The sequence below is a fragment of the Giraffa tippelskirchi genome, chromosome 8 (assembly GCF_054371585.1).
Source record: "Giraffa tippelskirchi isolate mGirTip1 chromosome 8, T2T-mGirTip1v1.2.pri, whole genome shotgun sequence".
Lineage (NCBI taxonomy): Eukaryota > Metazoa > Chordata > Mammalia > Artiodactyla > Giraffidae > Giraffa > Giraffa tippelskirchi.
This window is the reverse complement of record NC_137282.1, coordinates 162,094,199-162,119,003: the sequence shown is the minus strand read 5'-3', so window position 1 is coordinate 162,119,003 and position 24,805 is coordinate 162,094,199. Positions and strand designations below refer to the sequence as shown.

At 49.1% G+C, this 24,805-nt stretch overlaps 1 protein-coding gene across 7 annotated transcripts in view; it reads left to right on the top strand.

Moving 5' to 3' along the window:
* The window catches only part of CDYL (chromodomain Y like), a 148,881-nt gene that overhangs the window by 45,619 nt on the left and 78,457 nt on the right, over positions 1-24,805 (top strand). The window contains exon 1 of one of the 7 annotated variants that reach the window (XM_081521196.1): positions 6,755-6,782. The exons of 1 other annotated variant lie outside the window; for it this stretch is intronic. Coding sequence is in view for 1 of the 6 variants with exons in the window: in XM_081521188.1 (XP_081377314.1) it covers positions 7,135-7,158 (24 nt within the window). In the remaining 5 variants the exon portion in view is untranslated. 5 more of the 7 variants (XM_081521188.1, XM_081521198.1, XM_081521193.1 and 2 more) reach the window with 5 other exon arrangements.

The window sequence follows — 24,805 nt, the reverse complement described above, 5'->3', positions numbered from 1 at the left end:
TGATTAGCTGCTTGAGAGTAGGGATGATTGTATATACACTGATTAGCAAGGAGCCTGGCACACAACGTGTGCTTAGTTGCTCAGTTGTGTCCAACTCTTTGTGACCCCGTAGACTTTAGCCCGCCAAGCTCCTCTGTCCATGCAATTCTCCAAGCAAGAAAACTGGAGTGGGTTGCCATTCCCTTCTCCAGGGGCTCTTTCCAACTCAAGGATTGAACCCTGAATTGCAGGCAGATTCTTTCCCATCTGAGCCACCAGGAAGCCCCCTGGCACACAATAAGTCATCAATAAATATTTACTGAATGAATGAATGAAGGACGGAGCTCAGGACAGCAGAGTTACCCAGCTGTTGCTGTTGTGCTCAGTCGCGTCCGACTCTTTGCGGCCCCATGGACTGTAGCCTGCCAGGCTCCTCTGTCCATGGGATTCTCCATTCAAGAACCCTGGAGTTGTTGCCATGTCTTTCTCCAAGGGATCTTCCTGACCCAGGCATTGAACTCGAGTCTCCTGCGTCTCCTCCACTGGTAGGCAGATTCTTTACCGCTGCCTCACCTGGGAAGCAGAGTTACCCAGACCTGAGTGTAAATTCTAGTGTCCCCACTTTCCAGGACTGGGGACAATCATTGTGCCTATTCCAAAAGGTGATTTATGGAAAGATGTGCTTCTTGAGGCTTCCTTGTAAATGTTAGCTATAATTTTTATTAGGTGCTATTGAATGAAAGAGGTTAATATTTGCAAAGGGCTTGTAACAGTTTCTGGCGCAGGGCAAGTCCTTTTTGTTTGTATTTATTCATTTTTTTAATATTGCTGTTTACCAAATTAAACTGTATTCACTTTGCACAGTCTGCTAGGGATATTCTTTGGAAATGCTTTTACATTCTTTGGAAAGAGAAGGCCTAAAATGTACACTATAAATCCTCATTAGTTCAAAATATATTACTCTAGAATACATGTTAATTCAGAAAGGAGCCTGGTCCGAACACCTTTGTAGCATTTATGGAGAAATAATTTGTTCTGTAAAAAGGGGATCATTAAGAAAATGGTTTTAGAGTACTTTGGCTACACCATTCATATATAATTAACAATCCAACTTTGCAGGGGTTTGTTATTCATCTGCCAAACAGTGGTTTTCAAATTTTTTGGTCCTGATCAAGTGTAAGAAATGTCTTTTACATTATGACCTAATGTATAATAATATACATATGTATGAATGTGGGTGTATATATACCCATATGTGTGTATATACATATATATAAACATATATGTATTTATCTATATTTTAAAGATATGTGTATATTTAGTGGAAACAATAGTCTCCTGGGAAGATCCCCTGGAGAAAGAAATGGCAACCCACTCCAGAATTCCTGCCTGGGAAATCCCATGGACAGAGGAGCCTGGTGGGCTACAGTCCATGGGGTCGCAAGAGCTGGACATGACTTAGTGACTACACAACAACACAGTCCCCCAGTGGAGTATGGATGCGCTCTTATTCCTTTTCCAAGTCCATTCCATTCTATCCATTCCATCTTGTCTCACTTCAAAATGCTAATCAAGATCTACTAAAATAATCTAAAGATCCACACTACTGGTTTGAAATCTGCAGCTTGATTAAAAATAAAAATAAAAAACCACCACCACCACAAAGAAAACTATTCTAAACCAGTTCTTCTCAAACTTCAGTGTGCATCAGAATCGCCTGGAGAACTTGTTAAACAGATTGCTAGGTGCCAGTAGGAGGTTGGTGGTAGAGAACTTGTCCTTCTAATAAGTTTCAAGGTGACTCTGTTGCTACTCGTCAGGGGACCACAATTTGCGAACCTCTGCACTGGGCAATACTAGTGACTGAAAAAAATCAAGCCCCAGTACATGTTTCTGTTTGCGGGTGTGGTCTGAGCTTTATTTTCAAATTCATTTACTCTTTGCTTTAGGTTTCAGCCCCCACCTGCTCTGTTCCTTAGCATGTTCTGAGTTCCACTGCTTCCTTTGCACTGGGTGTTACCAGTCAGACTGTATGTACTCATCTGTGCCTACTTGCTCTTATTGATAATCTCTTTCTCTCTAGAAAAGGCCAGAAGGTAATAAGATTACTGGGATGGTCTCCCCTGAATGACAAACATAATGACCCAGACATCACAATAATTCAGGGAACATTTACATTTGATGTTTTTTTTCAGGAATCTAAAATGAATTAGTTACTGCCCTGGTATAAAATCAACCAAATGTCAAGGCAGTGTCTCGAGGCTGTTTACTCGTTATGAATTTTAGTTCTGTTCTCCTTCCAGAAGGTGGAACAATGTACAAAGTTACAAATGAGAAATTTTATTAGTCTTGATCAATTGCTTCCATCAAAGAAAGATACCAAAGACATATAACAAGGATTCTTTTGGTAGAATCAGCTTTGGCTTAAAGATAAAAAGGAATTGTGGTTAAACACTAAATCTAGTTGAGGAAGAAAATAACCCTTGACTGTAAGTTGATGAGGTTTGACCAATGGTGGAACCTCAGCCTAAGAGGAAATTGGTGAAGTCAAATGTGAAGAAGTCTCAGAACTGCTATCGCTAGGGCAAAGAGATCAAATAGTCATAGCATTTGGCCAGGAAACAGCAATGTGGCAGCTAGATTAGGCACTTGTTCCCACACAAAAGAGAGAATAAAACCTGGAACGAAGATGGACGTAGGCGGGGAGAAGTTGCTGGTTGAAATGGGGAACCTGACGATCTGGCCAGGGAGGGAAACAGCAGCTGAAATCAGCAATCAGAGGTTGCCGGTTATCTAGAAAAGTAGGGGCCACTGGTATGCAATTCAAGCTTTCAGGGCAGACTTGGTTGGCTCTAAATTCAGAGAAGGGCCTAGCACCTGAATTCATTTTACGAGTTTCCTGTGTTTCTCTGTTTTGCTTTGTAAGGCCTGAAATTGTCTTACTTTCTTTTGAGTGATTGAGATAGGAATTTCCCCAAGTTTTATGGATGAATACTCTATAACAAGAATGGCATTTAACTTCTCTTTGGTCTCAGTATGCACAAACCAACCAACTTAGCTCACTTCTTGATAAAAACTACAGTTAAATTTTAGGTTTTGGTGGAGGTAGCCAAGATAGAGTTTGCTTTGGGGGTGCATAATGAAGGGGATCATTATCGGCCCTTTTCCAAGCCACGCAACCTTAAAATGCCTCCAACTCTGACAGCAGTGGTTGCTAGAGCTTGGCTTCTTTTGTCTTTCCTGTCCCATCCCCCATCTCCTTTCGGGAGACTTGGGATTCAAATGCAGATGAAATGCAGATTCTTGGGAGAATGGAAGAAGTGATTGGTTGGGATGTCGAGTGGGGAAAGGGAAGAACTTCTAATTTAAGATATTAGCCATTGTTCTGCCAAGATGCGGAGTGGCTTTTACTCCTGATCAGAAGAGTCTTGAGTGGTGCCGACTTTCGATTACCCCTTGTCCGTATAAATTTGGAAAAGGAGTTAGCTGATGTCTACCGGTCTCCACCACACACTCACCTCAGGTAAGAATTGAAGCTTAGAACCGGTAGATATGTTTTTTAATCACACGTGTCCATCTTCTTCCTTCTCGACATTTCGGTAATCTTTAAGATTTGTATATTTCACTAGTACAAAGTGTTGTGCCGCGTGTATTTTTGGCACAATGTGGGTATCTTCCTTGATGTGTTTAGGGGATGTGATTGCACTTTTATTCTCAATTCACCGAGAAAGTGCTTTCACAGCACCCACACACGTGGTCATGGTAACTACTGCAAAACTTCACTTTTTGATAAAAGGTGGTATAAATTCAAAGCCATTAAATGATCTTGGACATATTTGCTTCTGTTATGAGCACCGTTAAAATGTTTATATTTAAAAAGTGAGTGAAGAGTAGAATTTGCTTAAAAGTAAGACAGATTGAACTAATGAGGTGAAATACATAAACAGTATTAAATAAACCAGGGGTGTTTTAGGTGGATGAGAGGAACAGAGTGGACAGCTGACCTCAATTTCTCAGTCACTAGTTGGTACTTCAGTACAGGTCTCCTCTGCCTTGTTCTTAAATTAAGATGGAAACCGGCTAATCATGGGAGGAGAGAGAGAGATGAGCTTAGGGGAATGGCTTGCTTACTCCTGGTTTGTTACCGAGGTGACTTCTACCTAGCGGTTACTCTTAATATTTATGCTGGTCACAGCAGCATAAATAATCCAGGTCATCAGGATTGAAGGTCCGTATACATCAGCTTTTGGGAGTTACCTTTTTGTTTAATGCTGTAATCCCCCCTCCCTTTTTCCCCACAGTGAGGGAAGTCTCCTTGTGTTAGGGTCGCATGTGTATCAAATGGACTAGCTCCAAATCTGCGTAGAAGTTGGGGATGTCTTCACAGCCTCCTGTCTTCCTCCCCTCTCCTCGGTAACAGTGGAGGCTTTATTTCGGTCTGTGACTGTATAGAGGTTTCTAGTTAAGATGTGTGTGTTCATTTTATACTGAGGGTCCCTCTTTTCTTATTCGTGTTTTATTGGGTTTGTGTGACTCTGAACCACCTCCAGCAAGTCTGTGACCACCGGCATAGGTGGGCGACCACCGCTTTGAGACTTGGAGGGTTACAGGGTGCTAGTCCTTGCCTTCAAGGAGCTTACAACTACCGCTGATGAATTTGTGTGCCAGAGAGGCGATAAGCCGATGTAGCAAATAACACGTTCAGTGAAAGGTGAAGAGGCGCTAGCGTTTGGAGGGGGAGAGAGAATTGGCTGGGCGGTCAAGGGGAGCGCCTGGACGGGTTGAGAATGAGCGGAACTTGGCGATGCTGTTGTCAAGGCGTAAGATAATGAAATCAGAGCTGTATTGGGTGTCAGAGGCTTTGCTGTGGACGCCGGGATTCCAATTCACAGAATAAAAACCCTGTTTTGGAGGTATAGTGTGGGGGCTGGAGAGTCAAACTTGAAGATGCGATCTGGGAGAAGGTCGTAGTCTAGAAACGGGGGTGGGAGATAAGAGTGGACAGAACAGAGTCCGCAGAGGTAAGCGCCGAGTGGCTGCGGTGACTCATTCGGTCCTGGAAGTCAGAAGGCTTTGCTTTTGGGGTGACGTCGGAGCAGGAGTTCACGGTTGAAAGGGGGGGCGTTCCAGGCAGAGGGGGTTGCAGGCGGCGTGGAGACAATGGTGATTCGACTTGAAGTGACTTAAGGGCAGGCGCTGCGCTCGTTTGTGGGCGTGGGGACGCTGGAATTCCAATTCACCGGGGGGGAAAAGCTTTTCGTAGGTAGAGGACGGTGTGGCAGGAAGGCCAGCGGGGTCTGTTAGAAGCCTTGTGGTCATTGAACTGCGTACGGGGCACCATCGAATGGGGTTTGAAGAAGGAAACTGGTGGGAGGAGCCTTGTTTTAGGCGGTCGGTTTCTAGTTCATTGGAGCGGGGGCCCCAGGAACGGGGCGGCCGGGAAGGATGCACCGGGGACGGCAAGGGCCGGGTTTGGTGGGGGGGCCACATGAAGCAGCCTGTCCGCAGGGCCCCCCGGGGTCCCCTTCTCCTCGCAGGGAGGCTGGCGGTCGCCGGCCGTTTGGCGTGGGCGGGCCACGCAGCCCCTTCCTCGTTCCGCAGCGATGGGGAGACGTCCAGGGTCCCGGCAGGTGTGCCCAGGGGGCCGACCCACGTTGCCCTTCTCCCCCGGCGAGTGCAGGGGAGCCTGCCCATCGCCGGTCACCGAGCTGTCCCCGCTGTCCCCACCCCCGCGCCCAGGAGAACCACGACTGACAGCCCCGTTCCCTGGGAACCCAAACTTTTCCCCGGAGCCCGGACTCGCGCCCCTCCTCCCAGCTCCTCTTCGGGGGAGGCGGGCGCTCGAGAGGAACAGGGAGGCCCGGCGCGGGGGAAGCTGCGGGCCGGGCGCAGGCGGCCGCGGCCGCGCCCTCGCGCCGCCCCGGCCCCCGCCCCCGCCCCCGCCCCCGGCCTGCCGCCGAGCGGGCGCGCGCTCCAGCTCCGGGTCTTGGCGGCGGCCGTTGGGGAGGCGGGCACGTGGCGGGGCGGGGGCTCCAACTGGCCACGCCGCCGGCCCTCGGCAGGCTGGCCCGGACGTGTTCCGCGCGCCACTGCCGTCGGGGCGGCGGGCTGCAGGCGCCAGGCGGCGCGGCCCTGGGCCCAACCTCGGGCCCGCCGGTGCCCGCCCCCGTGCGCGCCCCCGTCCTCCGCCCCCCACGTCGAGGCGGGCGCGCGGCCCGGTCCGACCTCCGGAGGGCCCCGGGGCGAGCAGGCCCCGCCCCTCAGGCCACGCCCGACCACGGGCCACGCCCCGCGCGCATCGGCCACGCCCCCCACGTCGAGGCGGGCGCACGGCCCGGCCCGACCTCCGGAGGTCCCTGGGGCGGAAGGCCCCGCCCTCTCCCCGCCCCCGCGCGTCGCGGCCCCGCCCCCCACGTCGAGGCGGGCGCACGGCCCGGCCCGACCTCCGGAGGGGCCTGGGGAGAACAGGCCCCGCCCCCGCGCGCCGCGGCCACACCCCCCACGTCGAGGCGGGCGCGCGGCCCGGCCCGACCTCCGGAGGGCCCCGGGGCGACCAGGCCCCGCCCCCGCCCGCGGCCCCGCCCCCGCCGCAGGCCCCGCCCCTTCCTGCCCGCCCGCTCCCCGCCCGCCCGGCCGCCGAGCCCCAGCGCGGCCCGCCGCTCCCCGCGCCGCCCCGCCCGCCGGCCGCCCCGCCCCGCCCCCCCCCCCCGCGCGGGCGGCCCGAAAACCCGGAGCGCGGCTCGGCCGGGTCGGGCGGCCGCACTGGGCATGCTCAGTAGCCGGGGCAGGTTTTTCGGCCGCAAGTAGGAAGCTTTCTGCACTACCGCGGAGAGGGGGAGCCGCGGAGCCCGCGCGCCGCCGTGCACCGCCGCCGCGCCCGCCCCAGCCCGGCCCGGCCCCGCGGCGGCGCGATGAGCCCGAGCCCCAGCCGGCCCGCCGCGGAGTGAGCGCGGCGCGGAGGGCGCGTTGCGCAGCTGCTCCTGCGCACCGACCCGGCCGGCGGCCCGCAGCGGCGGGAGTGAGCGCCCGCCCGGCCGGCGCCGCGCGGAGCAGGAAGCGCAGGCCACGCAGGGACCCGACTGGAACAAAGTGTGGGCCGCCGGCGGCGCGGCGCCTCGCCGGCCCTGCCCCGCGCCGCGCGCCCCGCCGCCCGCCATGGCCTCCGAGGAGCTGTACGAGGTAGCTCCCCTCCCCCGGCCCCCGCCCCGGCCGCGGGTTGCTGGACGGAAGAGCGCGCTCCCGAGTTTGCGGGCCGGGGGGGTCCCGGCCGCAGGGCCGGAGCGCGGACGGGGCCGGAGCGCCGGCGGCGGGGCGCGGGGGCGCCCGGCGGAGCGCTTCGGCGGGTGGGCTCTCGCCTGCGGGGTTGGGGGGCGGGGGGGCGCGGGGACGAGTGCGACTGTCTCCCGACTCTGCTGCCGGCCCGAGCGCTGCCCGACACCTCGCCGAGAGGGCCGAGCTTTGACCGCATGCTCTAATTAGGTTTGGTATTGTGGCCGGAGCCAGGAAATTTAAACCTAACGCGGATCCAACCGTCATTCATTTTTGCGCCGCGGCGGTGTGAGCTTCGAGAAGGGGGCCCCCGTCGGAATCGCGAGTTCTGGGCCACGGGTTTGCCAGCGTCGACTTGGAGCGGTGCGGTTGTCGGTTTGGATCTCCAGGCGTGTCTTGTGCGCCCCGATGTAACTTCTTGACGCGTTGCAAAGTCGACTTCCTGGGGAGTGCAGACGCTTGGAGAGCACTCTGTGCTTTCGGGTGCGTGTTTGTAAATACAGCTTCATAAGAGACTTCACTTGTGGATACTCCGGGGGTTCACGTCCGACGCGTTCAGGGACCTGGGGGTTTAGGGACGTAAGGAGGCGTCTGTAACGAGTAGAGCTCCTTTGGCCCCCCGCGATCCCTTAATAAGAACCGGGTGAGCCTTCCAAGGTGTCCTCTCTTGCCGGTGCGTTACCGCCCTTGGCGCAGCATGCGGCTGTGTTGCCATCCGTGGTGGCCTTCTAGCAACTTTTTGTGCGGAAGTTCTCAGGAGGAGGCTGCCTTCCGTGGAATCCGTGGTCTGCCCGACATTGTACGTGGTCAGTGTACTTTAGCTGGCACTGAAAGTGTGCCATTCTGTTCAAGCCCTTTACACGTTGGCTGTCCCCTACTGTATTCAAGATAGTGTCTTGGGTCATTTGGGTGTGCTTACCTGCTCAGTCGTGTCCCACTCTTTGCGACCCCGTGGACTGCACCCCGACCAGGCTTCTCTGTCCATGGGATTCTCCAGGCAAGAATCGTGGAATGGGTGGCCATTTCCTCTTCCAGGGGATCTTCCCAGCCCGGGAACTGAACTAGAGTCTCCCGCATTGCCAGGAGGATTCTTTACCCCTGAGCCACTTGGGAAGCCCCATATGGGGTACTGAAGGGGGGAAAAAAAAAGTCTCCTGTTCTCAAGCTTCCATTCTAAGAAAGAAAGCGGTGTTTGGGAAAGGCCGGGAAGTAGAAGCTGAGACACACAGTTGGGAAAGTACGTAGTATGAGGGCAGGAGGGGTTTTGGTTTCTACATTAGGCTGTTGGTGAAGATGTTGGGCCTGAGTGTTCACGCTTCCTTCATTTTTGAGGTTATAAATACACAGGCCACTTGTTCCCTTAGTGTTTGAGTGAGGGCAGCACCTTATACGGGAGTTGTATCTCATGTGTCACCAATTATTCTGAAGACAGCACTTTCACCACCAGTGCATTATGAACCATATTTAGTTCTTTGCTTATTCTGTATCTTCAGGTTTCCTGCTCTGGTGGCAGCATTCATTTATAAGTCACCTTCTGTGCAGAGCTTGCTTTCATAGAGCATGTCTTGAGTGCCTGCCCTGTGGAGGCTCCATGGGGAGCCAGGGGAGGGATGAGGGATGGGAATGGTTTGTGCCCCCCAAGAGCTTCTGTTGGGAGAACGAAGTTCACTGCAGAGAAACAACACACCCGCACAGTGGAGCTCTCTGTTGGGAGTTTTGACTTTGAGGGAAGGTGCTGCAGGGGGTCCAGTTGAGGTGACGTGGTCCGTGTCTTTGCAACTGAGTTTTCTCACTTCTCCTTTACTTGCAGGCAACCCTGTGACTATTAGGATTGCAAGTTTATCTGCAAGTCCTGTGTAGCGGTTGAGAGCCTGCATTTGGAGTCAGAAAACCTAGCTATTGACATCACCTTGAGCAAATTAACCTTGAAAGCTCAGTGTCCTCACCTGTAAAATTGGAATCAAAGCTTCCCTCGTAGAGCTGTGACGTTTAAATGAAAAAAACGTGTAAAGCAGACCCACGGTTCCCAGAGAGAGCTCTCAGGAGGTGGTGGTGGTTGTGTTTTAACTGAGCTAACACTCCTCTCAGGTCTGGCTTTGTTTGTAAAGGTATAGGGTTGTGCTGGTTTAATCAAGGCAATGTTCCTGTGAGACAGTTGTTTGAAGTCAACACTGCATCTGCCTGGCTGCTGGTTAGGTGGGGAAGGAAGGTGTGGGAAGCACCAGGATACATTAGTAACCAGTTCCTAGGACACTAGTTGCCTGGTCTTGTCCAGTTCTGCTTAAATCGAACTAGAGGTTTCTTCTTTGCGCTCCATCTCCACAATTCCACAGGGGTATGTTGACAGAGAGGAAGTTCAGGGTCTTGCTTTCTGAAGTAACTTGGGATGGTAAGAACAGGGGATCTGCTGTAGTCTCTTGAAGTTGGGTGAGTTCCTTAACTTTTGTTTTCTCACCTGAGGAGAAATGAGACCTCTGACAGCATGGTTTCTGGTCTGAAGTGACAGGTCCTTAGTCAAGTGGTCATGGCAGCCGTGCCTCGTGGGTACAGAAGAGACCAGAGCCTAGCAAGACGGAAGGCAGCATCAGCCTTCTTCAGCATCGAAGAGCTGCTGTTGGTTGAGGGGCAGAATCGTTTACCCCCTGCGTCTCCAGCAGCTAGGATCAGGGGAGGCAGATTTTTTTACATTGACCCATCATACGAACTTCATAGCGTACAGAAGAAGTCAAGCATCCTTTGGGTTGGGGATCCATACACTTTGTGTAGAGGACCGGATAGTTGTTAATACTGGTGACCTTGCAGGCTGGGCGGCCTGTTACCACTGCTCAGCTCCGCTGTTGTCGCTCAGAAGTATTCACAGGCCAGGCTCCAGTAAAACTTTCCATTGGTGGCAAAAATTCAGATTTCATGTGATTTTTACATATCATGTAATTGTCTTCCTTTTTTAAAAAAAGAATCACTTGGAAATGTGAAAAAAAAAAATACAGTCTTAGCCTATGGATTCTACAAAATAGGCAGTGAGCTCGACCTGTCCTGTGGGTCTTAGTTTGCTGATCTCAGCTTGAGATGGTCAGCTGTTCTGGAGACAAGGTTTGCACGGGGCTAGGGAGCCTGGAGGGTGGGGCGTGGAGCAGTTAAAGGGCTTCTAACCCCAATCCCAGCGCTAGACTTCAGAGCCAGAAGTGTGGGTTGCAGTCTTCCCTTCTGGGTCAGGAAGGGAAGAGATGTAACTGAATCTCCCCCAGCTTCCTCATCTGTGAAATGCGAATGATGACCACTGCATCAGAGAAGAGTGAAGCCCGAGTAACATCAGCATTTCAGAGCAGTTGGTAACGTTACCCTTACCCTACGAAACGTCTTTATCTTCTTCCATTACTTTAAAAAGAAAAGAACCACCGCACACTCACACCCTGAAAGCAGACTTTCTTTTGAGATTTCAAAGTGTCATGTGAATTGATTTTATCACCAAAGAAAATGGTGAACTCTAGAGGATCTTAATTTATCTAGTGGTCAAATAACCATCAGATTGAGTTCACGTGGGCTGAGTGAAGAATCTAAAACAATGGAAAACCGGATTCTTCTTTTATCTTGATCATTCTTTTTCTCAATGGATGTGGGCTTTTCTCCCCCTGAGAACTAGTGTAATAGCTAATTTAAATTTCAGGAAGACCTCAGTTATCTGGTCTTGGCCTTCTGAGAAAATATTTATCCAACACATGAGTGTTTCAGGCAATCAAAAATGGAAGTAAGCTTTTAAGAATGAAATTACATCTGACTTATAAAACACGTCTTCAGGTTGACTAGTTTGGAATGATAATCAGGATTTGAGGGAGAGAGAAGTGTTTGCAGTCTTTCTCCTCCCTTTGGAATAAGATTGTGCCTCTCTCCTGTGCATTGCAAGATGTTTCCGTACCCGGACCAGAAGCACAGTTATCAATCAGATTGTCTGAGTAGTTCGGATGGAAGTCACAAAGGTCAAGAGACCCTCCATGAATGTTGGTCAAGATGAACCAGCATCTGTAGTGTGTGGTTTGTTGGCTCTTAAGATTGAGATCCCTGAGATAAGAAGAGAGAGAACCTAGAGCCTTTTTTACACAGTGAAGTAAGTTAGAGAAAAACATATCATATATTAAGCACATATACACGAAATCCAGAAAAATGGTACTGATGAACCCCTTTGCAGGGCAGCGATGGCGATGCAGACATAGAGAACACTCTTGTGGGCACAGTGGGGGGAGGAGAGGGTGGGATGAAGAGAGTAGCTTGGGAACACGCGGCCGTATGTAAAGCAGCTGGTGGGACACGGGGAGCTCAGCCCTCTCTCTGTGACAGCCTAGAGGGGTGGGATGTGTTGGGGGGTAGAGGTGGGGGGGAAGCTCAGGAAGGAAGGGACATGCTGAATCATGTTGTTGTAGGGCAGAAGCCAATGTAACATTGTAAATCAATTATCCTCCAACTAAAAAAAAGAGTTATTTGCTGGAATTGATTGTGTGGTAGTAGAGTCACGTGTGTGTGATTTGAAAATTAACGCAATCTGTTAAATATGAATTGCTGAGGGTATTTATGCATTTGCCTTGTCAGGAGTATGGAGACATCTCCTGTGCGTTTCCTTTGAATTTGCTTCCAGCTCCTGTGTACTTAAGTTTTTCTGTTCTTACTGTGATATCTAAGATGTCTCATGCTCTATAATGATTTTAACCACTGAACGTATTTTCATGATATGTAGAAAATGCTTGAGTGTCTGAGCTACATAAAGCTGGGTCTGAGTTGAACTTTTGTAAAGGGTCTTCATTTGTGTATTGTGTGTGTCTGTAGGCACACAGCACTGTTGTGGGTCCTATTAAAATGCAGATTCTGGGTCCCAAACCCTAAGTTTGTAATTTGCTGTGTTTGGATGGAGACCAGAATCTCTGCTTCACACACCTTCCTTCTTAAGGGTGGATTTGGGAACCTCCGGATTGCATCGACCTGTTTCGACAACACCAAGGGGTCGGGATGTACGTTTGCAGAGGTCGGGCTCCAGGTGGACCACACAAGTCCGTTTTGCAGGCTCTTTGACTGTTGTTGCCCTGGTTAACTGAGTGGTTCCAGAAGGGAGCATTAAAAACACTCAGTCGTGACGTTAAGGACCGTTTCTGGAATGTCTTGTTTTTCTATCTTCATCATATGGCATACTTGTCCACCAGGTTGTAAGATCGGTGTGGACGGTCTTTAAGAGTTCTTGTCATTATTTCCCACAGTTCAGATTTTGCAGTAGTTGTATGATTGTTGGCTTATGTTTTAATGATAGAGTGAATTAAAGGAATGACTTAGCTCCAGATTCCTCCTCCCCAGACTTGATGCCCAGGTATTCCTTTTACACCCAGCCCCTCATTGGCATATGTGGTTTTAAGTCTGGGATGGGGAGAACGTCTAACTTTACTCTTTCCCACACAGACTTAACTCTCTCCAGCTCTTTAAGCTGGTCAAGGCCTGGGAGGACCCACAGCTGGGGAAGGTCTTTTGCTTTGGTGTGGAAATTTGTTCAAATCCTAAGTGTTTTTCTGGGGAAGAGGATCAGCAGCTTTTTCCTGTTTCTCAGAGGGATCTAGGACTCCCAAAAAAGAATCAAAGTTGTTGTTGAGACCTTTGAGCTAAAACTGGGGTTTCACGCCCCTTCATTGACCACTTTGACATTGTTTTTACCAAACTCTGCTCTGCTTCAGCCAGCCTGTGGTGAAGCGATGCTCAGACCTCATGACTGGGTGTGAGGTTGTATGCTGTGGCAGTCTGTAAGCGGCTCTTCTTGGGATTTTACATCCATGAAGCCTGCAGTTAGTATTTCAGCTCCACTTCTGGTGGTGCAGGGACCTTAGGTCCTGTAGCACTGATCCACCCGGAACTCACATGCTGTTCTTTTCCAGTGTTCAGCATCCTGTGTGCACAGAACCTCGCCAAGCAGAACCTTGCTGTTCCATACAGACAGCATTTGTTTAGCTTCCCCTGCGTCTTTACCAGTTTCTTTGATTATCGGTCTTATCTCAGAACTTCCTTCTGGGTCGTCCCCCCCGCCACCTTTCTCAAGTATATCCTTCAGCGATTTCTCAAGTGAGGGGCTTTTGGTGGGGAAGTCTCTGGTTTTCTGATTACCTGGAGATGTCTTTATTTTGCCCTCACTTTTATTTAGAATCAGATCAGTTACTTGAACGCCTTCCTTCAGCCTCTGGAAGCAGTTACTCCGCGTCCTCTGGCTTCCGCGTTGCTGTGGAAGAGTCTGCTCTCTGCCTCTGGCGGCTCTGGGATCCTCTCCTTGTCTCCGTTGTTCTCCAGTCTTGTTAGGTGTCTCTCTGTGTAACTTCCTGTTTATCGACCGTCTTGGGGTATGTTGTGCTTCCCTGGTGGATTTGTGCCTTGCCGGTTCTGGAAGATTGTTGGCCGTCTTACCATCTGATCCCACTGTACTTCTAAACTCCTCCCCCCTAGAATCCCAAGCGGGCACTCACTGGATCTCCCTGTGTCTTTCTTGTAGGCATCTCCCTGTTTCCATTTAGTTTGCTTTCTGGGTATGTCCTTGGATCTCACTTCTGGTTCACTAATGAGCTGTGTCTAATCATCCATTAACTCATCCATTGAGTCTTTCATTTTAACAGGTGTATTTTTTTACTTCTAAACATTCTGGTCCTCCCCCTCCTCCTCAGTCTGGCTTGCTTTCTTCCTCTTTGCTGTTTGCCTACTTTTATGACTGACTGACTCATTACGGTTGGGTTGGGTTGGAGGAAGTTACTGGGGCTCATGGATATTTTCCTTGCTTACCACAAGCCCAGTGAGGTGTTAAGAGTTGTATTTTATTGATTATCTAGTTATTTTGCAGTGAGAGTGCCTTTCGGAAACTTGTTTGCTTTTTTTTTTTTTTGGTGCCAGAATCTGAAGAAACGGTTCTGATTTGGAATTTGTGGTATCACGAGTAGGGATCAAGAGCTTGAGCCAACATTTAAGGTTTACCTAAAGATAGAATGCAAAGAAAGTGTGAACTGGATTTCAAGGGTAACTGTTTATGCAAATGGATGTAAGAGTTATAGCCAGTGCTTCTGAAACAAAATGTCCAGCACCTTCGCTCTGCCTTCCCGATCTATAACGATTCTTGTCTGACTTCCCTTCACCTAAGGTTGGCCTGTGGGCTTGGCCGGAGCCCGTGAAGCCACAGCTGTCGGCCTCTTTGGTCCACCGCTGCCCCCCGTCTCTTCCCACCACTTCGCCAGCTTGGCAGCCCCAGTGCCCATCCTCATTCCGAACCTTATCAGAGGTCACCGTTAGCAGGAAACTTCCCTCCCCTTCAGACTCTGGGTGGCTCATTTCCTTTTTGTTTTGCACTACTAATAATTTGTATTTGCTTAAGCATTACTTATACGTAAGTAACGTACACGTAAGTAAAGTAAGCATTACTTCCCTGGTGGCTCAGGAGTAAAGAAACCGCCTGCCAATGCAGGAGACGCTGGTCTGATCCCTGGGTCAGGAAGATCCCCTGGAGAAGGAAATGGCAACCTGCTCCAGTGTTCCTGCTTGGAAAATGCCATGGAGTCCAAGGAGCCTGGCGGGCCACAGTCCATGGGGTCTCAGAGAGTCGCACCCAACTTAGCAACTAACAACAGCAATGCCTTACTTTCTCCAGGTATTAAATGTGATGAATATTTTCTCCTGGAAAGATGGGCTGTCTATTTTTGGGTTTATTTTAGTGCCTCATCTGAGGATGTGAACGTGGCAAACAGCTAATAATTGCCGACTTCCAGCTGAAATACAAATGTTACAGTGACTGGAGTTGCATTATTTGAAATTATACCATATATGTGAGAATTGTGCATTTAGGTATCTTGTTTGAAAAGCCATATGGTGTTTTGGTGGGCTGCCGTCTATGGGGTCGCACAGAGTCGGACACGACTGAAGCGACTTAGCATAGCATGGTGTTTTGGAGGAAAGTTATTTCTAAACTTGATACAAATAATTTGAAGGAAAAGTATTTTCTTGGAAAGAGTATTTGAAACATTGGCCACAGCATTTATGTTTATCCTCCAGGTGAAAAGTGTGTGTGGGGGAGGTCTAACCAATAGTGTTCTCTAGTTGGAGAAGTTAGCACAGTATTTTTGGGAAGTGTCTTTACTTTTTGTCTTTGCCATGTGAGGTTTTCAAGAGGGTAGTTTGTAGCCTTTGTTGGTTGACACCCCCGTTTACCCACCCCTGGTTGGTTGCAGGTCATGACTACCTTTGGTTACAATGGTAACGTTTTTCATCAGTAGATGGCTGTTGGAGTTCAGAGCAGCCCAGAGTTGCTGCAGATTGTCTTAGCATGTAACTGATCTGGAAGCCTCAGCTGCTCAGAAAATGTGAGAACCAAGACAGAAGAAGTGCTCCTGATTATAACAGGTTGTCACACCGCAGACGCTCCAAACGCCGATCGCCTGTATTTTCGGCACGATGTGCTTGGGCTCCCTGGCTTCCTTAGCATGTTAGGAGCAGAGAGCTGGAAGGGGAGAGGGAGCCACTGAGGGCAGGCGAGCCGACCTGACCTGAGGAAGTGTGCTCTCGAGACAGGCTGCAGAGGGACGCTGGCGTTGGGATCACAGGTACTCCTGAGCCCCTCCAGCTGCTGAAGAGCCTGTTTACAGAGAGAAAAGCCCTGGGTTGAAAAGAGCTATCAAAAAATGACTTGTAAGAAGTTTGGGGGTGTAAGCCACAGAGCTCAGTTTAATTCTGTGGTCCGTTCTCCAAAGTGTCCCACTCAGGGATTCCTGATTGGGCGGGGAGGGAAGGGGGTTGCAAGCCCCACCTGGTTGTGAATACTCTCATCCTCCGGAAACTTCTGTGGAGCCAGCAGTGTGCTGCACAGAATGATCTCTGGCTTGACAAGAAGTGTTTCAAGAGTAATTGCCAGTTAATGCTTCTGCATAAATCTTTGGGTTGGGATGCTTGAGGAAGACGAGCCGGGAGTTGGTGGCTTTGTTCAGCTCTTCACCACCCCTGTGCCCCGGGTTAAGGGCAGGGACCGGCCCCGTCCTCTTCCGTGACGGTGCTTGGTGGCGGAAGGATTAGCTGATTTTGGTGAAATGTGAATGAGAATATTTGAACTGACTCACTGATAAACAATTTAAGAAATCTTGTTTCAGCCCTTGTTTTTACCCTTGACGTTGGAAAGACATGTATTTTCCATCTGAAGTCGTCTGGATGTTGAAGGAAGGGGCAGGGACTGTGTCTGCCTCCTCTGCTTCTCCGAGGAGCGGGGTGCTGGGCCTGGCCTCCCTGCTGTGTGCGCCTCCCGACCCCGGGCTGTCCAGAGCCCCCAGGAAACGTCGTGTCTCCCCAGGCTCCGTCCTTCTTTGCTCCCTCCCTTTGTCCCGCATCTCCCGTCCCTCCAGCCTGATTTCCATCCTCCGCAAAGAGCCCTTGGAGGCCCTTGACCTAAACAAGCTCTGGCTTGTTGCTCTGCTCCGAGCTCTGCAAGTGGGCGTCCGGCTGCCCCGTTGGCTCACCTCACTTCTCATCTGTGCGGTTCAGAGGGAACCCGCGACCTGCCTGAGGCCTCAGTGTCCCAAGGAGGCGGCCCTGGCTCTCCAGTCCCCCTGTCCCCTGGACTTGGTCCTCTGACTTCCCTCCTCTCGCGGGCGTACCCTCTGCACTCACAGCAACAGGTGAATGACTGCCCTGTGATCACTCTTAAGGGAGGAGAGACGCGTGTGCAATGGCGGGGGCGCTGCCTGGAGCAGGACCTGTGGAGCCTCCCCTCTCGGTGTATACAGGCGGTCCGCGTGGACGGCACCGACAGGGGAGAAGGCCCCCTCCAGAGTTACGTGCAGGCCGGCACTTGACACCACTGGCTTCTGCTCATCAACAAGCTTTCTGAGAAGGTAGCGTCCCCGGCTGGTGTAGACGGGTGGTCGGTGTACAGACACACCGTCACTTCACACCTCCCGCAGAGGCTCCTCTGAGTCCCCCGGGGACAGGAATCCCAGAGAGTCAGGCTAAAGCACCCGCTGCCCGAGGAGAGAGGGGCTTGAGAGCCTCGTGTGGGGGCAGGTGGGCGTCGGGGGACGCATGCGCTGCGGGCTCGTGGCCCCGGGGCGGCTGCAGGGTCTGTTCCTGAACTGAAGCTCTCTGGTTCTCTGTCTCCCCTGCTCAGGGGTCCAGAGCGGAGGCTGCCTCCTCCCCGCCCGCTGCTCCGCTGCACGTCTCCCCCTCCTGCCCCATCCCGTGATGCGGCGTTAACTGTTCACCGAAGTTTAATGAGAAACCAAGCGAACAGTAGCATCGCTCTGTCTTTCCAAACCAACTTCTGAACTGAATCCAGTTTCGCTTCACGCTTATCTTTCCTCCTTCCGGTCTCCCGGAAGGTTTTGTCCTGAGTGGGAGACGGATCTCTCAGTCCGGTTGGATGTCATCATCCGTCTAGGACGGGTCCTCCGGCCAGGTTTCTGCTTGTCTCTTATGCGTAAGAGGTTAGTAATGATACAGAAACGTGGCGAACGTGTGGGGAGGTTTACCTTGCTATGTTCCATATGCCTTAGCAGGGGTTAGCGAGGAGCTATTTGGTTGACGTTCTTAAATGATTTATGGGTTTGTTAAAAGTGGCATTTGAAAAATTTCTTCAAGAGAGTTTATAATGATACCCTTTACATTGAACCTTGCTTAACCTTAAAAAAAATCTTTTAAGTTTGGATGACCAGTTAACCATGATGTGACAGTACTGTCTATGTATATGTAGGTGGTGCCCGTGGTAAAGAATCCGCCTGCTAGTGCAGGAGACATAAGAGACGCAGGTTCAATCCCCAGGTCGGGAAGATCCCCTGGAGGAGGGAATAGCAACCCAATCCACTATTCTTGCCTGGAGAATCCCATGGACAGAGGAGCCTGGCGGGCTACAGTCCATGGGGTCACACTGAGGCGGACACAACCGAAGTGTCTTAGCACACACGCAGATCTTGTGCAAGCTTTGTAAAAGTTTCTCTGAGTCTGGGAGGCATTACCCTGGGTGAGTTAGGGTTTATGTTAAGGTGTTAAGAGATTATCCTCTAAGACACATGCTAGCTAACACCTTAACGAAAAACAAAAGAATCCACTAACTGTTGTTGCCATGAGGACTGGAGTTTTAAGGGTTTCTTATTTCTTAAACTCTTTATAGTATAAGTTAACAGACGATGGTGGTTCGGTTATAAAAAAACAAGCAGGAGCCCAACCATCCTCACTTGGCCTTTCTTTCTATGGTCTCCATCCTTGGGATCACTAAGCAGACGGAGGGTGGATGTGACTAAAACAGCAACATTTTCTCATGTGGCTCCTGGGAGCTCCCGGGTAATTACCGGTAGGCTCCTGTGCCCAGCAGCATGGAAGTCTTTGTATGTATAGGGTAGAGAATGAACCTGCTTTGTATGCGATTAAGCAAATTTGTAAGGAGCTGAACTTAATGCATCAACACAGATAACAGTTTTTGAATATCACCAAGGGTCTTAGGTTGAATGAGTGGTTATAACGAAGCACAAAACATTGATGAAAAGAAAGATCAGAGATTCCACTTGTCCAGAATTTTGTCCAAAAGAGAATTTGAAAATGGGCGGGAAACCACTTTTGATTTACAGCATATCACCAACTTAACTCACTAAAACTTTATGGTTTTGAGTTACTCTGATTCTTTCTTAGATTCATTTTTGTGAATTTTGGCGCCATGGGGGATATTCAAAAGACTGTCTGTGAGGGCAGTCCAAGAGGAGAAAGTCCTGAGAATGTTTCGTGTTGTCAACAGCTTCTTTGAAATAAAGAGTTTGGTCTCTTAAGGTCACTTCTACTTGAATTAGCTGCCGCTCCTTTGGCAGGCAGGTTCTTTGAATTTCGTGGTCTCATCACCTTACTCATGGTTTGTACATCAAGGCTCTGTGTGTGTCTAAGGAGGAAGATGGACGTCAAAGGGGAAAGAAAGCATCCCCCGCTCTAACACCCAGGTTATCCACCACAAACCGTAGAGGCCTGTCGTTAGGGACAGCTCTGTGCATGAATGCAGATAGAAGGGTGCATTTACAAGTCACAGTTATTTCATAAAAACAGAATTATATCCATACTGCTCAGAAGACACATAGAAGTTAACCCTGAAGGAATTGTGTAGTGTGCTATAAAATCCTTTATATGTTAATTGGCCCATTTTTCTTCTACATTTTTTTTGACTTGTTGAAGTTCTCTGTAATTAATCCTACTCTTTGTTATTCATCTTGTAAATATCTGTGTGTGTCCTCACTCTTAAAAGATTTTAAAATCCGTAACATAATTACATATTTCACCCACAAAGTTAATGAAAATTTACATTTTAATGTAATCCAGTTTTTCTTCCTCATTTCATTTCTCATTTAAGAAATACTTCCTATCCCCAGATTACTGTTTTCTTTTCTTCCAAAAGTTTTGCCTCTTGACGGTGAGAAAGACCTGTGGTCTGTTTTCCTGGTGTGTGCTGGGATCCGGTGTGTCTTTCAGCTGTGGATCATTTGCTGTCTCCGTTTGTTGAACCGGTCACCCTCTCCCCCACCTGCCTGCCCCTCTGCCGTGTGTGAAGTGTCCGTGTGTGTGTGCACGCATGCCAGTTTGTCTCGTCCTGATCACATCTGACTGTTGTGCTCGGTGCGGCTTTATAATAAGCCTGGGAAGCTTGCCCTGCCGGATATGGTGACCTTGTTCTCTTCTCTGAAAGGTGGCTCAGCAGTTGGTGGTGGCACGTTCTTCTGCTTCCCCGCCAGGCCGGGGTTGCGTGCGCGGGTCTCTGAGTGGCATTGGAGGTGAGCCCGACAGACGAGAGTCCTGCCTGGTGCTCAGCTTCTCGCCGTGGCAGCGGGCTAAGCGGGATGCAGCTGGGAGCTCAGGTTGTGGGTTTTATAGAAGACGCCCCTGATACGGTGATGTTTGGGGCTTGAAAAGGAAGGAATGGCCCTGGAGGCTGGTGTGTCTGGAGCTGGAGAGACGGCTAGTGCCTGAGGTCGGGGTCTGGGGTCCAGGCGGGGCCCTTTGTAGATGTGCCGAATACTCCGAGTGTTCTCCGAGTTTGGTCTTTACTGAGGCAAGGAGCCACGGGAGGGGTGACATAACTCCCAATTCACATTTTTAAAGGGTTGTGTTGGATGCTGTTATATATGGAGAACCAGCTGGGGCGGGACAAGGAAGGAAGCGGGAAGACTGGCAGAGTTACTTGGGCAGGAGATGCTGGCATTTGGCACCCGGGGGCCGGGGTGGTTGAGTAGTGAGGAATGATTTCCCCCCTGGGTCTGTGTCGAAGGTGGAGCTGAGCATGCCTGACTCGAGGATTGGGCGTCGGGTGTGACGGAAGGAGGAGAAATGGAAAGAACCCGGGATGTTCGGGCTTGTGTCACTAGGAGAACGGGGTCGGCCCGTTGTTCAGACGGGTGTGACTGCTCAGGGCTTGGCTTTCGTTTTATCGCTGGGGAGGTCGAAGTGGGTGGGTAAGTGGGAGTTGGGTTTTGGACGCATTAAGTTCGAGATGCCTTTTAGACATCCAGGCATGGGTGGGGGGCAGCGGCCAGCGCTAGGAGCCTAGTGTGTAGGGCACATGCTTCAGTGGGAGATGCTTTTGGGGAATGTCCGCCTCTAGAGAGCTGGTACGATTCCCCTCGCTGACCTGGACTCGGAGTTAGGACGTCTTCATTGGATAAACCTGGGGCTTGTCAGGTAGCGCAGTAGTAACAGAACTCTCCTGCCGGTGCAGGAGACACAAGAGACTCGGGTTCGATCCCTGGGTCAGGAAGATTTCCTGGAGAAGGGAATGGGTACCCACTCCAGTATTCCTGCCTGGAGCATCCCACAGACAGGAACCTGGCCACCTACAGTCCACGGGATCACAAAGAGTCGGACACGACTGAAGCGAGTCAGCCCCATGGTATACGACTGTGGTTTTAAAAGCCGGGGAAGGATGGTACCTGCGGAGTAGGTAGAGAAGGGACATGGAAGTTGGATGTCGGGTACATTCTTATGTAGAGCTAGCAGGGTGGGGGGATGAAGATGCTGTGAAGAGGACTGCAAAACGCTCTGGGCAGGAAAGCAGGAGAAAGACCGCAGTGCGCTGGAAGCAGTTGAGGAACATTTCAAGGCAGAGGGAACGACTGTGTTGTGTGCTGCTGGGACAACCTAGGATTGACCTTTAGGTTTGTCAGCGGCTGGTGGGGGAGTACAGGGGCTACACCTGACGTGGGCTCATGAGAGCGTGGGAAAAGAGAGACGGAGGCAGTTCTCAGGACCAGTTTTTCCAAAAGGGAGCCAGGAGGGCCAGGCAGGCTCCAGAGTTTGTTTGCTTTACGATAGAGATTGTAGAGTGTTGTATGATGCTGGGGAGGCGCTGATGGGAAGAGAGATGAATGAATCAGGAGGGGGGGAGGGGGAAAGCTGCCTCTCTCTCACCCGCCCCCATCTTTTGGTTCTTCAGTTCAATTCAGTCGCTCAGTCGTGTCCGACTCTTCGTGACCCCATGAACCGCAGCACGCCAGGCCTTCCTGTCCATCACCAACTCCTGGAGTCTACCCAAACCCTTGTCCATCGAGTCAGTGATGCCATCCAACCGTCTCATCCTCTGTCATCCCCTTCTCCTCCTGCCCCCAATCCTACCCAGCATTAGGGTCTTTTCCAGTGAGTCAGCTCTTCGCATGAGGTGGCCAAAGTATTGGAGTTTCAGCTTCAACATCAGTCCTTCCAGTGAACACCCAGGATTGATCTCCTTTAGGATGGATTGATTGGATCTCCTTGCAGTCCAAGGGAGTCTTCTCCAACACCACAGTTCAAAAGCATCAATTCTGTGGCACTCAGCTTTCTTCACCGTCCAACTCTCACATCCATACATGACCACTGGAAAAACCATAGCCTTGACTAGACGGACTTTTGTTGGCAAAGTAATGTCTCTGCTTTTTAATATGCTACTGAGGTTGGCCATAACCTTCCTTCCAAGGAGTAAGCGTCTTTTAATTTCATGGCTGCAGTCACCATCAGCAGTGATTTTGGAGCCCCCCAAAATAAAGTCTGACACTGTTTCCACTGTTTCCCCATCTATTTCCCATGAAGTGATGGGACCAGATGCCATGATCTTAGTTTTCTGAATGTTGAGCTTTAAGCCAACTTTTTCACTCTCCTCTTTCACCTTCATCAAGAGGCTCTTTAGCTCTTCTTTACTTTGTGCCATAAGGGTGGTGTCATCTGCATATCTGAGGTTATTGATATTTCTCCTGGCAATCTTGATTCCAGCTTGTGCTTCATCCAGCCCAGCGTTTCTCATGATGTACTCTGCATATAAGTTAAATAAGCAGGGTGACAATATACAGCCCTGATGTACTCCTTTCCCAACTTGAAATCAGTCTGTTGTTCCATGTCCAGTTCTAACTGTTGCTTCCTGACCTGCATACAGATTTCTCAAGAGACAGGTCAGATGATCTGGTATTCCCATCTCTTTAAGAATTTTCCACAGCGTGTTGTGATCCACACAGTCAAAGGCTTTGGCATAGTCAATAAAGCAGAAATAGATGTTTTTCTGGAACTCTCTTGCTTTTTCGATGATCCAGCGGATATTGGCAATTTGATCTCTGGTTCTTCTGCCTTTTCTAAAACCAGCTTGAACATCTGGAAGTTCATGGTTCACGTATTGCTGAAGCCTGGCTTGGAGAATTTTGAGCATTACTTTACTAGCATGTGAGATGAGTGCAATTGTGCGGTAGTTTGAGCATTCTTTGGCATTGCCTTTCTTTGGGATTGGAATGAAAACTGACCTTCTCCAGTCCTGTGGCCGCTGCTGAGTTTTCCAAATTTGCTGGCATATTGAGTGCAGCACTTTCACAGCATCACCTTTGACGATTTGAAATAGCTCAACTGGAATTCCATCACCTCCACTAGCTTTGTTCATAGTGATGCTTTCTAAGGCCCACTTGACTTCACGTTCCAGGATGTCTGGCTCTAGGTGAGTGATCACGCCATCGTGACTATCTGGGTCGTAAAGATCTTTTTTGTACAGTTCTTCTGTGTATTCTTGCCACCTCTTAATATCTTCTGCTTCTGTTAGGTCCATACCATTTCTGTCCTTTATCGAGCCTATCTTTGCATGAAATGTTTCTTTGGTATCTCTAATTTTCTTGAAGAGATCTCTAGTCTTTCCCATTCTATTGTTTTCCTTGATTTCTTTGCATTGATCACTGAGGAAGGCTTTCTTATCTCTCCTTGCTATTCTTTGGAACTCTGCGTTCAGATGGGAATATCTTTCCTTTTCTCCTTTGCTTTTCGCTTAACTAGTGTTTTATTACCCACATTTAAAAGGTCTTCACAGCCTTTCTAAGATTTAGTCAGAGTTATATTGTCTAACTAGTTAATAATTTGTGCATAGGAAGACTGTTTATGCTTGATCGCTGTCTAGCCACCTTGTTGAACTATCTCATTTGAAAATGTAGTAGATGCTTTTGGATTTATATGTAGATAATCATCTTGTGGAAATACGGGTGATCATATATTTTTTTTCTTTTCAAATTTATACATGTTAGTTGTTAACCTTGTTACTTTGGCTGGGACCATCAGTACAGTGTTGAGTATCGGTTATAAAAACAAGCATTCTTACTTTAAATTCTGAGAGTTCTGTAAAATTTTATTATTAAGGAAAAGCTGTAGATAGTTGCTAAGATACCTTTTTAAAAAAAATCTGGTTGAAATTCGTATTTCTAGCACGTGAGGAATTCTTAATCCTGAATGGTTAGTGAATCGTGTAGGATGTGCTTTCTGCACTTATTAGAGATTGTCGTTTCACCCCCTCGTTCCTTTGAATATTTAAATATATATTAATATATTACCTGATGTTAAGCCATCCTTGCATTTCTGGGACAAACGCTAGTCACACTGTATTATTTTATGTATTGTAATGGTCCCTTGAAAGAAAGGTAACCAACTTATTTTTTTAAATTGTGAAACACTTGCTGAATCCTTGGATTTTCTGTGTTGTGATTTTCTGTTTGAAATTTTTACCTGTCTATAAAATCATCTGAACTTCTGTTTCCTTTTAAGATGGAAGAGCTATTTGACTCTTCACTAAAGAATTACCTTGTATTGATTTATTGGTGCTTTCTATTAAGTCAGTTGCAGCCTAAAGTTTTTTAGATTAGAGTATTTTAGGATATTTAAAAACCTATACGTACTGGATCTCTGATTATATACCTTGAACATGCTTTTGTTTTTTTGTGCTTTTTTCTTAAAAATATTTTATCTCATTTGATTCTTTTTAAAAGAGTCAGTTTTTTATTTTATTGATTATATCTTTGCTTTCTACTTGATTTCTTGCTCTTGGTTTTCTTCTGCCTTCTTTTGTTATCCTGTTCTTTTCCTAGCTTACTGAGTTGAACGTATAGCTCATGCTTTTCTTTAATGAAGGCTATAAAATTACCTTGTTGATGCAGCTTTAGCCACATCATACAAGTTTTATTTTTTAAATCTTAAGTCTCTTTAGATTTTTCTATTTATTTAAAGTAAATTAACTTATTTGTTTGATCAGGATTTTTTTTCATGTTTTAAAATCCAAAAAGTA